This window comes from Hippopotamus amphibius, chromosome 15 (assembly GCF_030028045.1).
Source record: "Hippopotamus amphibius kiboko isolate mHipAmp2 chromosome 15, mHipAmp2.hap2, whole genome shotgun sequence".
Lineage (NCBI taxonomy): Eukaryota > Metazoa > Chordata > Mammalia > Artiodactyla > Hippopotamidae > Hippopotamus > Hippopotamus amphibius.
In genome coordinates, this window is record NC_080200.1 from 26,729,709 (window position 1) to 26,743,612 (window position 13,904).

The following is a 13,904-nucleotide window of genomic DNA, read 5'->3' on the forward strand; positions in this document are numbered from 1 at the left end:
AATGGTGAAGATGGTAAGCTTAATGTTACCTGTATTTTGCAACAATTGAAAAATCGAAAAATGAGTAAAGAGGCAAACCACAGAATGGGAAAAATTATTAGCAAATCACATAACGGATTAATATTCAGAATATGTAAACAATGCCAACAACAAAAAGCAATGAAATAAAAAAAAATGGGCAAGGGGTTTGAATAGATATTTCTCCAAAGAAGTGGCCAATAAGCACATGAAGAGATGTTTAACATCACTGATAATTAGGGAAATGTAAATCGAAACATAAGACATGACTACACATGAAGATGGCTATTATAAAAAAATCAGAAAACAAGTGTTTCTGAGGTTGTGGAGAAATTGGACCCCTTGTACATTGCTGTTGAGAATGTAAAATGGTGTACCTGCTGTAGAAAACAGTATGGAGGTTCCTCAAAAACTAAATATAGATGCAACATGTGATCCAGCAATTCTACTTCTGGGTACATACACAAAAGAATTGAAAGCAGGACTTAAACAGATATTTGCACACAAATGTGCATATAGCAGCATCACTGGTATTAGCCAAAAGGTAGAAACAACCCAAATGCCCACTGACAGATAAATGGACAAACAAAACGTAGTGCATACATCTGACAGAATATTATTCACTCTTAAAAGGAATTGCATTCTGGAACATACTACAACATGGAAGAAACTTGACAACATTATGCTAAGTGAAATGTCAGACACAAAATGATAAGCACAGTCTCATTCCACTTATATGAGTTTCTTAGAGTAGTAAATTCATAGAGACAGAGAGTTGGAATGGTGGGTTCCAGGGACGGGGGGTGGGGAGGGAATAAGCGTTACGGTTTAATGGGTATAGATTTTCTGTTTGGGAAGATGAAGAAGTTCCGGTGATGAGTAGTGGTGATGATTGTACAACAATGTAAATTGAACTTAATGCCACTGAACCTACTGTACACTTAAAAATGGTCTAAATGCTAATTTTTATGTTACGTGTATTTACCACAATAAAAAAAGAAAAAAGTTTAAAACAAAACAGTGAGTGGAAACTTTAGTCTTGGAGATCATAACCAAGACGTCATAAAAGTTTGACCACGTAAAACCATTTTTAAACATTGGTTAAAGCTTCTAGATGTATAGTCTGTTTGATTCTCTGTGAATATTGTTGGGATCATGCCTGAAAAACAAATTCTTTCACATTGACAGTGTGGATGAACTTGCACTCATGGTGGAAGAACATGGGACTTATACCAAGATCAACAAATTCATCAAAACAACCCGCTGTGCCCACCCTGCTGGCCCTCTCACTATGTGTTGTCACTTTCACTTCTGCTGTTTCAGTTCATGATTCGCACGTCCTGGTTCTCATAAACTGCTTCGTGTCTTCTGCTGTTATTTCCATTCCCTCTCAATGGGTCCTCGTGGTTGTTAGCCTTATTTCCTTCATGATTTTGACTACCAGAGTTTTTAGTTTGCACTTGGATATAATAAGAGAAGTTTTGTCTCTGAAGTCTTTTCTTTTTATCCTGGTTTGCATTTTTGGCTTCTTTCTTTTTCTCGGTTATTGTTTGACAAGTTTACTCCCTGCCTGTTGTTATTTGAATTTTAGCATGACCAATAATACTGAAAATATGTACAAATTAATCTTATATTAAGGCCTCCGCAAGAGCAATTCAAAAGGCATTTTAAGTTGCCACTTGTTTGCTGAGTGGTGATCTCTGATGCACTGACGTGTGTGGGAGCTGTGTCCTTGGAACACTTCCTTTTCCAGGCAGCTTGGCAGCACCTGTGGCCATCGTGTGTGTTGTTTCACCAGGAAGCAGCAGACGTTGCCAAGGCAGACCAGGAAGAGGAACGAAGGCATGAAGGTCAGCTGGGTGCCTGAAGCACTCAGCTTCAGGGGCTGCTTCACCATGATCAGTACTTTTAAGTTTTCTGCCCGATTGACACAGGGATTTAAGTTGTATTTCACGAACTTCTATTCAAACAGGAGATGTTTGGTATGTTTCCTACAGCACAGCTGCATTATTAATGGTATTCCTGACAGCAGAGGGCTTCCATCTTGACGTGTGTGGGAAGAACGAAACTCTCGCTTGCAGTCTAGCTTGTGCCTCTGTGCGGCGCCATACAGCGCCTGAGTGTTCCTGGCAGCACTGTGGCACCCACATAGCCAGAAATGACTTACCTCTTCACAGAAGGATGTATACTATGTAAATGGGTCATGTGGGAGGATGTGTCCCGCACCGACTCTCCCTTAGCTGGATGCCCAGTGGCCCTGGGTGAGAATGAAGGAGAGGCAGGGAAAGCCACCAAATGCAGTCAAAGTTTGTCTTAACCAATTGCTGTTAAAATACTCGTGTTGCAAACATCACGATGATGGGAACGCACTGCTCTGGCCCCGAATCCAGCTTTATCTCAGCTTCATGCCAAGGTACCTCTTGTCACTCCAAGACCCTGACAGTGCTTGGCGCAAAGCAGTGTTCAGCAAATCTCTTGTGACTATTGCATGGAATGAATGCGGTTATGTTTTGAACTATTAAAAGAATTCTAGTGTTCAATCATTCCAAAATTCCTGGAAAAAAGTCTGCCTGGTCAGGGTGTATACTGTCTCTGGGACCAAATTTATATGGCCATGTCGAATTTCACTTTTGAAAACTTAAATACAGTCAGTGATTTAAAGTGATACATTTCCCGTACACTGATTTTCAAACATGTACTTGGGCCCAGGTCTGACTGTTTTATCCACCGGTGTGTATGCACAGACACAAATTGTCAGGTCTTTATGGCATGTTATAACTGCAGAATCGTTATGGGATATTTTAATTTCGGCTGGCTTAGCCCCCACCATGGCCTTCATATTTAGTTTGTATTTTGATATAAACTTTGAAATCAATTTATCTACCTCCAGAAAACACACACACACACACACACACACATTTTGAGTTGATTTGTTGAAGAATATAGGCTGTCTTATCATTCATCCAAATCTACTTTTTCTTTTGTGTGTGTGATGTTTTGTTTTGGTTTTGGTTTTTTCTCAGGAGTATTTTAAAGATTTCTTCATATCTATTCTCACATTTCTTGTTAAGGTCATAGGTATCTTATCTCTTTTGTTGTTATTATAATTGGTGTCTTGTCTTTCATTATGTATCTTCTAACTGGAATATAGACTGATTTTGTCATGTTTTATCTAATGACTTTACTGAATTTTCTTACTATTTATGGTAGTTTCATAGTTTTCTCTTGGGTGTTCCAGATATGTTCTCAGTCTTTTTTCTAATAGGAGATAGTTTAAAGGCTCTTTTCCATTTCCCTGGATGATTCTCCTGTGCTGCTGTGGTGGCCAATCTTCCAATATGGTGTTAAGGAACAGGGGATAAAGGAGCAAGCTTTCTATGACCCTAACTTCAGCACAAAGGCCCTCAATGTTCCCTCACTAAGGAAAGTGCTAGCTTTTAGCCTGAGGTATATATATATATATATATATATATATATATATCTTATCCATTGATTCCTTTAAAAAAAATATACTACCAACTGTAAAACAGATAGTCAGTGGGAAGTTGTTGTATAACAAAGGGAGTCCAAATCGAGGATGGAAGATGCCTTAGAGGACTGGTGCGGGGAGGGTGGGGGGGACTCGAGGTGGGGGAGTCAAGGAAGGGAGGGAATACGGAGATATGTGTATAAAAACAGATGATGGAACTTGGTGTACCCCCCCCCCCCAAAAAAAAAAACAGACTCAGATACAGAGAACAAAGAAGTTGCCATCAGAGGGGAGAGGAATGGGGGAAGTGGCAAAATTGGTGAGGGAATTAAGAGATACAAACTGCTAAATATAAAATAAGCTGGTTACAAGTATATGATGTATAATACAGGGAATATAGCCAATATTTTATAATACCTTTAGATGGAGTATATTCTATAAAACTATCAAAACACTATGTTGTACACCTGAAACTAACATAATATTGTAAGCCAACTATACTTTTAAAAATAGTAACAACAAAAAATCCAATCAAAAAATGGGTGGAAGACCTAAATAAACATTTCTCCAAAGAAGACTTACAGATGGGCAACAGGCACATGAAAAGATGCTCAACATCACTAATTGTTAGAGAAATGCAAATCAAAACTACAACAAGGTATTATCTCACACAGGTCAGAATGGCCATCATCAAAAAATTTACAGACAATAAATGATGGAGAGGGTATGGAGAAAAGGGAACCCTCCTGTACTCTTGGTGTGAATGTAAATTGATACAGCCACCGTGGACAACAGTATGGAGGTTCCCTAAAAAAACTAAAAATAGAACTACCCTATGACCCAGCAATCCCACTACTGGGCATAAACCCTGAGAAAACCATAATTCAAAAAGATTCATGTACCCCAGTGTTCATTGCAGCACTATTTACAATAGCCAGGGCATGAAAGCAACCTAAATTTCCATCAACAAATGAATGCATAAATAATATGTGGCACATATATACAATGGACTACTACTCAGCCATAAAAAAGAACAAAATTGAGTTATTGGTATTGAGGTGGGTGGTCCTAGTGTCTGTTATACAGAGTGAAGTAAGTCAGAAAGAGAAAAACAAATACCATATGGTAATGCATATATATGGAATCTAGAAAAATAGTACTGATGAACCTAGTGACAGGGCAGGAATGAAGACACAGAAGTAGAGAACATACCTGAGGACACAAGGGATGAAAGGGATGATGAGACGTAGTGAGAGAGTAGCACTGACATATGTACACTACCAAATGTAAAATAGGTAGCTAGTGGGAAGCTGCTGCATAGCACAGGGATATCTGCTCAGTTTCTTGTGACAAACTAGAGGGGTAGGATAGGGAGGGTGGGAGAGAGGCTCAAGAGGGAGGCGATGGGGGAAATATATATAAATATAGCTGATTCACTTTGTCGTACAGTAAAAACTAACATAATATTGTAAAGCAATTATTCTCTAATAAAGATGTATAAAAAAGCAAAAAAAAATTATTTATTTATTTATTTATTTTATTGGCTGTGTTGGGTCTTTGCTGCTGCACACAAGCTTTCTCTAGTTGTGGCAAGCAGTGGTACTCTTTGTTGTGGTGTGCAGGCTCCTCGTGGTGGTGGCTTCTCTTGTTGCGGAGCATGGGCTCTAGGTGCACAGGTTTCAGTGGCTGTGGCACATGGGCTCAATAGTTGTGGCTCATGGGCTGTAGGGCGCAGGCTCAATAATTGTGGCACATGGGCTTAGTTGCTCTGCAGTATGTGGGAGCTTCATGGAGCAGGGATCAAACCCATGTCCCCTGCATTGGCAGGCAGACTTTTTTTTTAATGTATGCATTTATTTATTTTTTTCCTTTTATACACATTTATGAAATCCCTTTTTTTTTTTTTTACAATAAACTGCATATATTTAGAGTGTACCATTTGGTATCCCAATCTCCCAATTCATTCCCCCCAACCCTCCCTGCTTTCCCCACTTGGTGTCCATATGCTTGTTCTCTACATCTGTGTCTCTATTTCTGCCTTGCAAACCGGTTGATCTGTACCATTTTTCTATAGTCCACATATATGTGTTAATATACGATACTTGTTTTTCTCTTTCTGACTCACTTCACTCTGTATGACAGTCTCTAGGTCCATCCATGTCTCTACAAATGTCCCAGTTTCGTTGCTTTTTACAGCTGAGTAATATTCCATTGCATATATGTACCACATCTTTTCTATCCATTCATCTGTTGATGGACATTTAGGTTGCTTCTATGTCCTAGCTATTGTAAATAGTGCTGGCAGGCAGATTCTTAACCACTGCACCACCTAGGAAGTCCCCACTGATTCCTTTTTTAAAAGTTGAAAATGGGTTTTGAATTTGTTAAACACCTTTTCATTAATTTTATTCTCCTTAGAAAAGCAATTAATATGGTGAGTTATATCTATGGGGTTTCTAATACTTAATCATCTTTGCATTACTGAAACAAATCCCACATGATTACAATGTATTATTTAAAAAAATAATGTTGAATTCTGTTTGCTACTCTTTCATTAGGATTTTTTAAAATTGCCAGGTTGGATTGTCTTGATTCTTTTCTGTATGATCAGTTTTTGTCTTCACAACACTCTCTTCCCTTGTCTCTGTCTGGAACAGCATGGACAGCATGAGATAATCCTGTGGTTGAAGGCCTGGTGTGATTCCCAAGGAGGCCATCTTAGCTAAGGACTTTTACTACGATGGAAAATTTTTTCTTAAATTTCACCATTTCTTCTATGGAATTTGGTCTCTAGACTTCTGTATCCACGGGGGTTTAGTTTTTGTAAATTAGTTATTTCCTAAAAGCTGATACATTTCATTTTGAATTTATTTACCTAGAGTTGTACGATATCTCTTATGATTTCTTAAATTGTCTGTGTCTATCATTTCTTGTTTTGCGTATTTTTGGTCTCACATTATATCTTGATGATTTTCCTGATTTCTTTTCCTACTTTTTGATTTTTTTTCAAAACCTGTATTTCTAAAATGCTAGTTTTAGTATTTTCCGATGTTTAGCTATTGATTTCTGCTTTTATCTTTTTTAGTTTTCTTTGTGTGCCTACTCTTAGCTCATGTTTTCCACTTCCCAGATTAGATGTTTAAATATTTAAAACTCTTTGATATTGATGGGTCTAAGTTTTTAAAATGACAACCTTCTCTTTGCCCTGGTTTTGGTCACACTCTGGATTCTATATCCAGACACCAGTGTTTGTGTGGCTGTCCTTTCTAGAGATGCTGCAGTTTGGCGTATCCTTCTCCTCTCACCCTTCTGCCTGTCATTCTGACCAGGCAGGGTGATGAACATACTCTATATGCAGAAGAGAGCCTGCAGTCTGAGTAGAAAGATGAACACAGACTTCTAGGACACTTGCTTTGTAAATATTTAATATATCACCCAATCTTAGGTGCCCAGAGCACTCAACCAATGTGCTCTGCTCTCCCATGTACCCCCGCCCTTCTGTGATGAGACCAGCCTCTGCCTTCCTGGGTATGACCCTGGTCAGCCTCCTCCTGGACCTCACATGTGGGCCTGGCTGATGGCCCTCACCTTGCTCAGGTGTGTGAAGACTGGAGGGGCTGAAGCTGGGTTGGGACAAAGGCACGCAGCCACGAAGAAGCTGGGTGCGGGCTTTGGTCCTTACAACATGGATAGGACAGCCAGTGAGGTCACAAGGATGTTGATGGTGGCCCCCAGATTGGAGGAGAGGCCAGGGAGTGGCTGCAAAGGTAAGGGTGTGTTTTCTACGTGATGATGAATCCACTCTGAGAAATAGGAGACCCGGGCATAAACTGCAGGATACATAGGGTATGCACAACCGTGCCCCCAGCTCACTACTCCAATCTGTATCCAGATGTGGTTGAATTCACAGACAAGTGGGCCCCCAGAGTCACCCTGCAAACAAGAGGAGTTTCTTGTGAACTGAGAGTTTGGAGCCTCCTGCACGAGGGTGGCCCAGTGCCAATACTGTGGGATGGGGCCAGGAGCCTGCCATCCATGCAGTCCCACCTTGCTAGTGGGGAGATCCTGCTGCAGGCAAGCAGTGTTCACTGCACTGTCCTGCAAGTAGAGCATGGGTGCCGCAGGGTGACAGGCAGCAGGCAGGGCCCCTGGACAGATGTGGAGACCTGGGCTACTCTGGCCAGCACTGGGGTCCGCAGGGGCTGATTGAGGCCTGTGTTCCATTTGCACATAAGCCACCCTGTGGCCTCCCACTCAACCCATGGCTGCATGGAGAGCCATAAGAGCCACGTTGTCTGGGACCACCTACCCACCCGGTAGACGTGCCCGCGGCTTAAAGCAGATGGAACATCTGAAACCCATGGGCTTAGCATCCTGCCCCCACAGTGGCTCGCACCTCACATGCAGTCTTCAAGTCCCTGATGTCCCCAGCACACAGCATGTCTGGCAGAATGTGCGATGGGTGTCCATAGAGCAGCTGGCATAGACGCAATGGGACCAGAGGCAGTTGCACCTCCTGCAGCTTGTCTGTAGTGTCACCTGTGAGAAAGGAGTGCAGGCCCAGTGAATGGTCTTCTCACACCTGTTCCCCAGGGCACACCAAGCCCAAAGCCCTAGTGGGCTCACACTGGAGCTCCTAGTCTTCCTCCTGCCCTCCACATGGCTCCCTTCTCTGCAATGGGGACTCAGGCTTTGGTCAACAAAGTTTAAATATGTGTCACATGACGCTTCCTAAGAGAGATGTAAGAGCCAGGACTTTGTTCAGCCCATTACATTTCCATTGTGGTGGCTCAAGTGCAAACAGCTCTATCAGCTGAGTCCCTGGGTGGGGGCGAGCAGATGACACAGACTGTGTGCAAGAAAGTAGCCTCCAAGTTTTGTGGGCTGTTGCTCCATGTGTCCTTGTCTATGCCAATGGATACAGTAATTGGTCCCAGAAAACTTGCACTTTCCTGACCAATGTGCAAGGGGGAATGTTCTTCCTGGAAAGGAGCTGGCTCCTTCTCACAAGTTAAAGACTCATCTGATTGGGTATCAAGGGTGGGTGGGAGCGGAGGCATGTATCTGGGGATGGCATAGTCTGCGGCAGGTGGGGAATCAGTTTTAGAGCTAACGAAAGTGTACCTCGAAGGAAGACAATGGGGAGCAGAATGCCAGCCGTGTTTGCGGTTGCTGCTGACTGCGTTGGTGAGGTAATATCAGCAGAGGAGCCATGGCTGCAAATGGATGGTTGCAAATAGGAATGCAGAGAAATAGAAGGAATCAAAAAGCTCAGGGTTGGTGATGCTAGAGAAGCCACACAGTAAAATGCAGCTAGGAAATACTTTCACCTACTAAGCCAGCTGAAAATCTACCTGAGGCCTTTCACTGTGCCCTCAGTGGGGTAACTGGAGGGAACTTCCCTCTACCATAAGCTAGCAGGAAACATGTCTACCCAGGAGGCAGTAATTTCCTATTGGACATGAGTCAGGGTAGGTCTGTGGCCCCTGAGAAAAGAGAACAGATGAGGAAAGAGAACAGATGAGGAAAGGTCTACGAGGGCCCCATCATCCTGCCTGGCTGTGCTGTGAGGAGGAGCACAGGCAGCTGGAATCTGCAAGGTGGATGCCAGAAGGAGGGTGCTCCAGAGAGAAGGAACCTGGAGGGAACACAGGGGGCCTCAGTGCCCTCAGTCTGCTGTTGGACCCTGAGCCATGTATGCAGGGTGTACAATTCCACAGGAAGGACAGAGTGGCCAGGTTAGACTTCACAGTTTCCACAGCTCACATGGGGCTAGGAGGCTAGAATCAGGAGTCAATAGTAAAGAGTCTTGTGGAGCGCCTAAGACTTTGAGTGAGACAGTGTAGAGGTAGGGTAAAATATCCCTGTCATGCTTACACATATGCCAAGGCTCACATGGAACAAGGTGGACAGAGGGCCAGAATGATGAGCTCTGCACAATGATTAACACCACAAAAGAAGAGGTGTAACACAGAAGTGGAAGGGAGAAGTCATTTAGCCATAATTTCAATGAGTTCTTCAGTTGTAGGCTAGTGTGCCAGTTCAGAATGATGACGAATCAGACAAGAGGAGGACTGCACTCACTGGTAGGTCTTCCTCTAGGTCTCCACTAGCAGCTCATGAGATTCACTCAGGGCAGGCCACAAAGAGAGCACCTCAGTGCAGGTGTTCAGAATATAACCACCTACCACTGGGGACCTGCAAGAACACAGCTTGCTTCTCTACTCACATATGGAGCAGAAGCCTTATACTGGTTGTGTGTGTGTGTTTAGGGGGTGAGACACCGCATACTCCTGCCCTCAGGGCCTGGTACAGGTGGACTATTCTGGAAGAAGAGCAGAAATAAGTCCTATATCTCTGGAAAATCTCAGGTGCCAAAAGCCCACATCAGTAACATCAGAGATATGCTACAAGAGGGTGGATCCTCTCAGAGCCATCACAGATACAAAGCATAGCTTAGCTGCCCCAAAGGAAGAGTAGTGGTAAACAGAGGTCCATTTCCAAATCTGAGGCCCACAGCTCTGCCTGAGACTGAGGCTGGATCAGGGCTCAAGTTTCCTCCTTCTCAATAGCAGCCTGGTAATGAATGCCAAGAACAGCAGTTTTCTTCTGGAGGGCAGGCAAAATGTTCCATGGGTGTACAGAGATGTGAAGTGAAGGGTGAAGCGGGAACAGAGAAGCACCCTAAGCCTCACACAGAGCACAACATTGCAGCAGCCCACCATGGAGAGACCTGAAGCCTCTGGTGCACTGAAATCAGTAAGAGCAACAACATAAGCTACAACCCATGTCAAGTTCTCACTAGCCTGAATCAACCCTGCCCCATCCTACTAAATGGTTTGGCAGAAGAAGAGGAATGCCCATTTTGGGGTACAGAGATTTAGTCTTAAATATTCTTTTATGTCTGGCATTCAACCAAAAATGAAAAGATACACATACACATACACACACACATGCGCGCGCGCGCGCACACACACACACACACACACACACACACACACACACAGGTGTGGAGAAGAGGGGAATAAAACACTGGACCCACTGTTGAGAAATAAAACATTGAACAGAGTCAGATGCAGAGATGACCTAAATGTTGAAAGTATCTGAAAGGAACTTCAAATAACTATGAGTAATATGTTAAAGAAATTATTAAGGAGTAAACAACAAGCATGAAAAAAATGAAGAATTTAAGCAGAGATATGGAAACTATAAAAAAAGAATCAATTGGAAATGCCAAAAATACATGCAATCAGAGTTTAAAAAATTCAATGAGTGTATCAGCAGACTGGACACAAATGAGGAAAGAATCAGTGAATGTGAGGATAGATGAATAACTATCATCCATGCTGAAATATTCCATGGGGAATAAAGCAGAACAGAGCACTTAAGAGCTGTGGGACAATATACGTGGAATCAGTCCCAGTGTAATATATGTGTACCATATGTGGAATTAGTCCCAGTGTAATATATGTGTAATTAGTCCCAGGAGAAGAGAGTGCATGGCATAAGAAATATCTGGAAATATAATGGCCAAGAAATTTCCAAAATTAAAGACTATAATAACCACAGATTCAAAAAGTTCAGACAACCTCAGGCCAGAATAAAACAAGCAAACACAGACACTTAGAAACATCATAGTCAATGGAATTCCCTGGTGGTCCAGTGGTTGAGACTCTGCACTTCCACTGCCAGGGGCACAGGGTTAGATCCTTTGTGGAGGAAATAGGATCCCACAGGCAGCATGGTGCAGAAAGAAAGAAAGAGAGAGAGAGAGAAAGGAAGAGAGAGAGAAAGAAAGAAAGAATCATCATAGTCAAATGGCTGCAAAACAAAGTCAAGGAAAATCCTGAAGGCAGGGGGAGTGGGGCAATATTTCATAGGATTAAGGATAAGAGTTACAAATTTCTCATAAAAAACTATGCATGCCAGAATAAAATGAAGCAGCCTCTTGCAAAACAAAATAAAACCAGAAAATGATCTACCCAGTATTCTACATCTAGTGAAATTATCTTTCAAAAATGAAGGTAAAATAAAGACTATTTCAGGCAAACAGACCTGTAACTCTTATTCATTGCTGGTGATATTGTAAAATTGTACATACACTTTGGAAAATCCTTTGCAGTTTCTCAGAACTGCATGAATAAGTACACTCACTGTCATGTATGCACCCAAGAGCAATGAAAGCACATGTGCAGAGAGTTGTAAGAGAATGTTCATAAGAGTTTTATTTATGACAGCCTCAAACTGAAATAACCCAAGTGTCAGTCAACAGAAGAATAGACCAATGAACTTTGGTATTTATGTGATTAAATATTCCTCAAAAATAAGCAAAAAGGAACTAATGATACATACAAAACATGAACAAATTTTACAGACTATATTGAGCAAATGAGTACTGTGATTCCATTTATATAAAGTCCAAAAACACAAAAGTAATTAATGGGGACAGAAATCAGAACAATAGTTAACTTAGAAGAAAGAGCTTGTCTGCAAAGCAGTAAGAGAATTCTTTTAAGATGAAAATATTAAATGTATTGATTTGAGTGTTTCATGAATGTTTATATAGATGAAGAAACAGTTCTAAAACTTAAAAAAAAAAAAAAAAAAAAAAAGACCAGAGAAGCTCACTGAAGAACATTCAGTGAAGAGCTGAGTGAGTGGGAAACCATGTGGTCTTGTGAGCTGAGTGTCAGAGAGATCTTTTTGTTGGTAATTTTCAGGGGTTTGCTGCTGTGGAATAGGAGAAGAGGGAAATAAAGAGGAAATATGCATTGTATCAAAGTTGGAACCCATGTAACGTTATCTAAGTGACCTAAATAAAGATAGGGCTACTTTCCAGTTATTTTTGGTTTCTTGGTCTTGACTGAGAAACTGCAAAACTGCATTAGGTGGCCCTAGGGTTATTTGGGCCACTTTCGATTTGAGCATCCTAGAGCATGTTCTTGCATTCTGAATAGTTTTCTCACTGAGTTCTGCTGAGGGAAGGCCATAACCTCGTGATTGTATTTTGAATAAAGGGTAAGTGAGGCCCAGGGTCTCATACAGGTTGGGAAGATATACAAAGGCAGTTTCCAGCTAGAAGAGAGTAGAACCTACCATTCTTTTATTTAGGTCCAAACTTCCCAATCTGTGGCTTTAGTTCCTGAGGGGCAATGGATTCTATGCCCTGGAATCCATGTATATACCATGATTGTCTGTGAAAGATTTGTGGGGAGGATCCTGGGAGATGGCCAAGCAGGAAGCACTAGGAATCTGTCTCCCACCAGGACAATAATTGCACTGGCAGAATTTGTCTGACGTAAGTATTTTGGAACTCTAGAATCTGTTGAAGGCTTGGAGAGTAAATTGCAGTCAACTGTAGTCAATTTCAGCTCTTAGCACAGTAGCAGCTACACACCCCCACCCCTGGGACAGACAGCTGTACACATATTCCTGGAGAGCTTGCACACAGCATGTGGGAGACAGGGTGAGCAAGAAAGACCCTGTCTTCCGTATACTGGGGATCTGTGCTTTGATTGCTGACTGCTGCTCTGATCACAGAGGACACACAGAAAGGAAGGCAGCCATTGTCATTTCACCTCCCCCAGTTGTCACAAGCTGCTCCAGCTGAAGTGACTTCTAGGGGATTTATGGGGCTACAGTATTAAAGACTAGGACATTCAAAAGCAAATGAATGTATGGGGAAAATTAGAAAGTAACCATGCATGCCCAGGTAAAGGCTCAGAAAAGACATAAGATCTCAAGTTTAAAACTCAGACTGGTCCTCTGCACAGAGACAGCCTACAGCAATCAATAACACACAAATTTTTTTTTAAACCCAGCAAACCCTGGGTAAGGGGGAGGATCTGATTTCCATAGTTACTGCATTATTAGATTGAAATGTCCAGTGTAACAAAAAGTCACAAGACATAGAGAGAAACAGGAAATGGCTCAATCAAAGGAAAAATTCAATTAACAGAATCTGTCCTTGAAAAAGACATAAAGGCAGATATATTAGATAAACTTTAAAACATGGTCTTAAAGATGCTCAAAGAGCTGAAAGATGTGGAGAAAGTCAAAAAAATAATGTGTGGGCAAAGTAGAACTATCACCCAAGATATAAAATCTAAAAACAAAACAAAAAGGAACTCTGAAGCTGAAAAGTACAACTGAAATGGAAACCTTACTAGTGGATTCAAAGGCAGATCTGAGCAGGCAGAAGAAAGAATCAGTGAACTAGGCAGGATAATTGAAATCATTGAGGTTGAGGAATAGAAAGAAAAAAGACTGAAGAAAAGCAAACAGAGCCTAAGGGACCTGTAGGACACCATCAAGAAGTCAACATACACATTATGAGTGTCCCAGGTGAAGAGAGAGATAAAGGGGCAGAGAGAGTGTTTTTTTAGAAATAATAGCTGAAAAATTTGCAAATTTAATG

The 13,904-nt window shown here is 41.8% G+C and overlaps 1 protein-coding gene across 1 annotated transcript in view; it reads right to left on the reverse strand.

Annotated features, from left to right (window-relative positions):
• Positions 1-7,165: 7,165 nt before the first annotated feature.
• The window catches only part of PRSS38 (serine protease 38), a 46,482-nt gene continuing 39,743 nt past the window's right edge, over positions 7,166-13,904 (reverse strand). The window contains exons 5-6 of the mRNA XM_057708444.1: positions 7,884-8,026; positions 7,166-7,420 (exon numbers count right to left, since the gene is read on the reverse strand). Coding sequence (XP_057564427.1) covers positions 7,166-7,420; positions 7,884-8,026 — 398 coding nt within the window. The remainder of the gene's footprint in view (positions 7,421-7,883; positions 8,027-13,904) is intronic.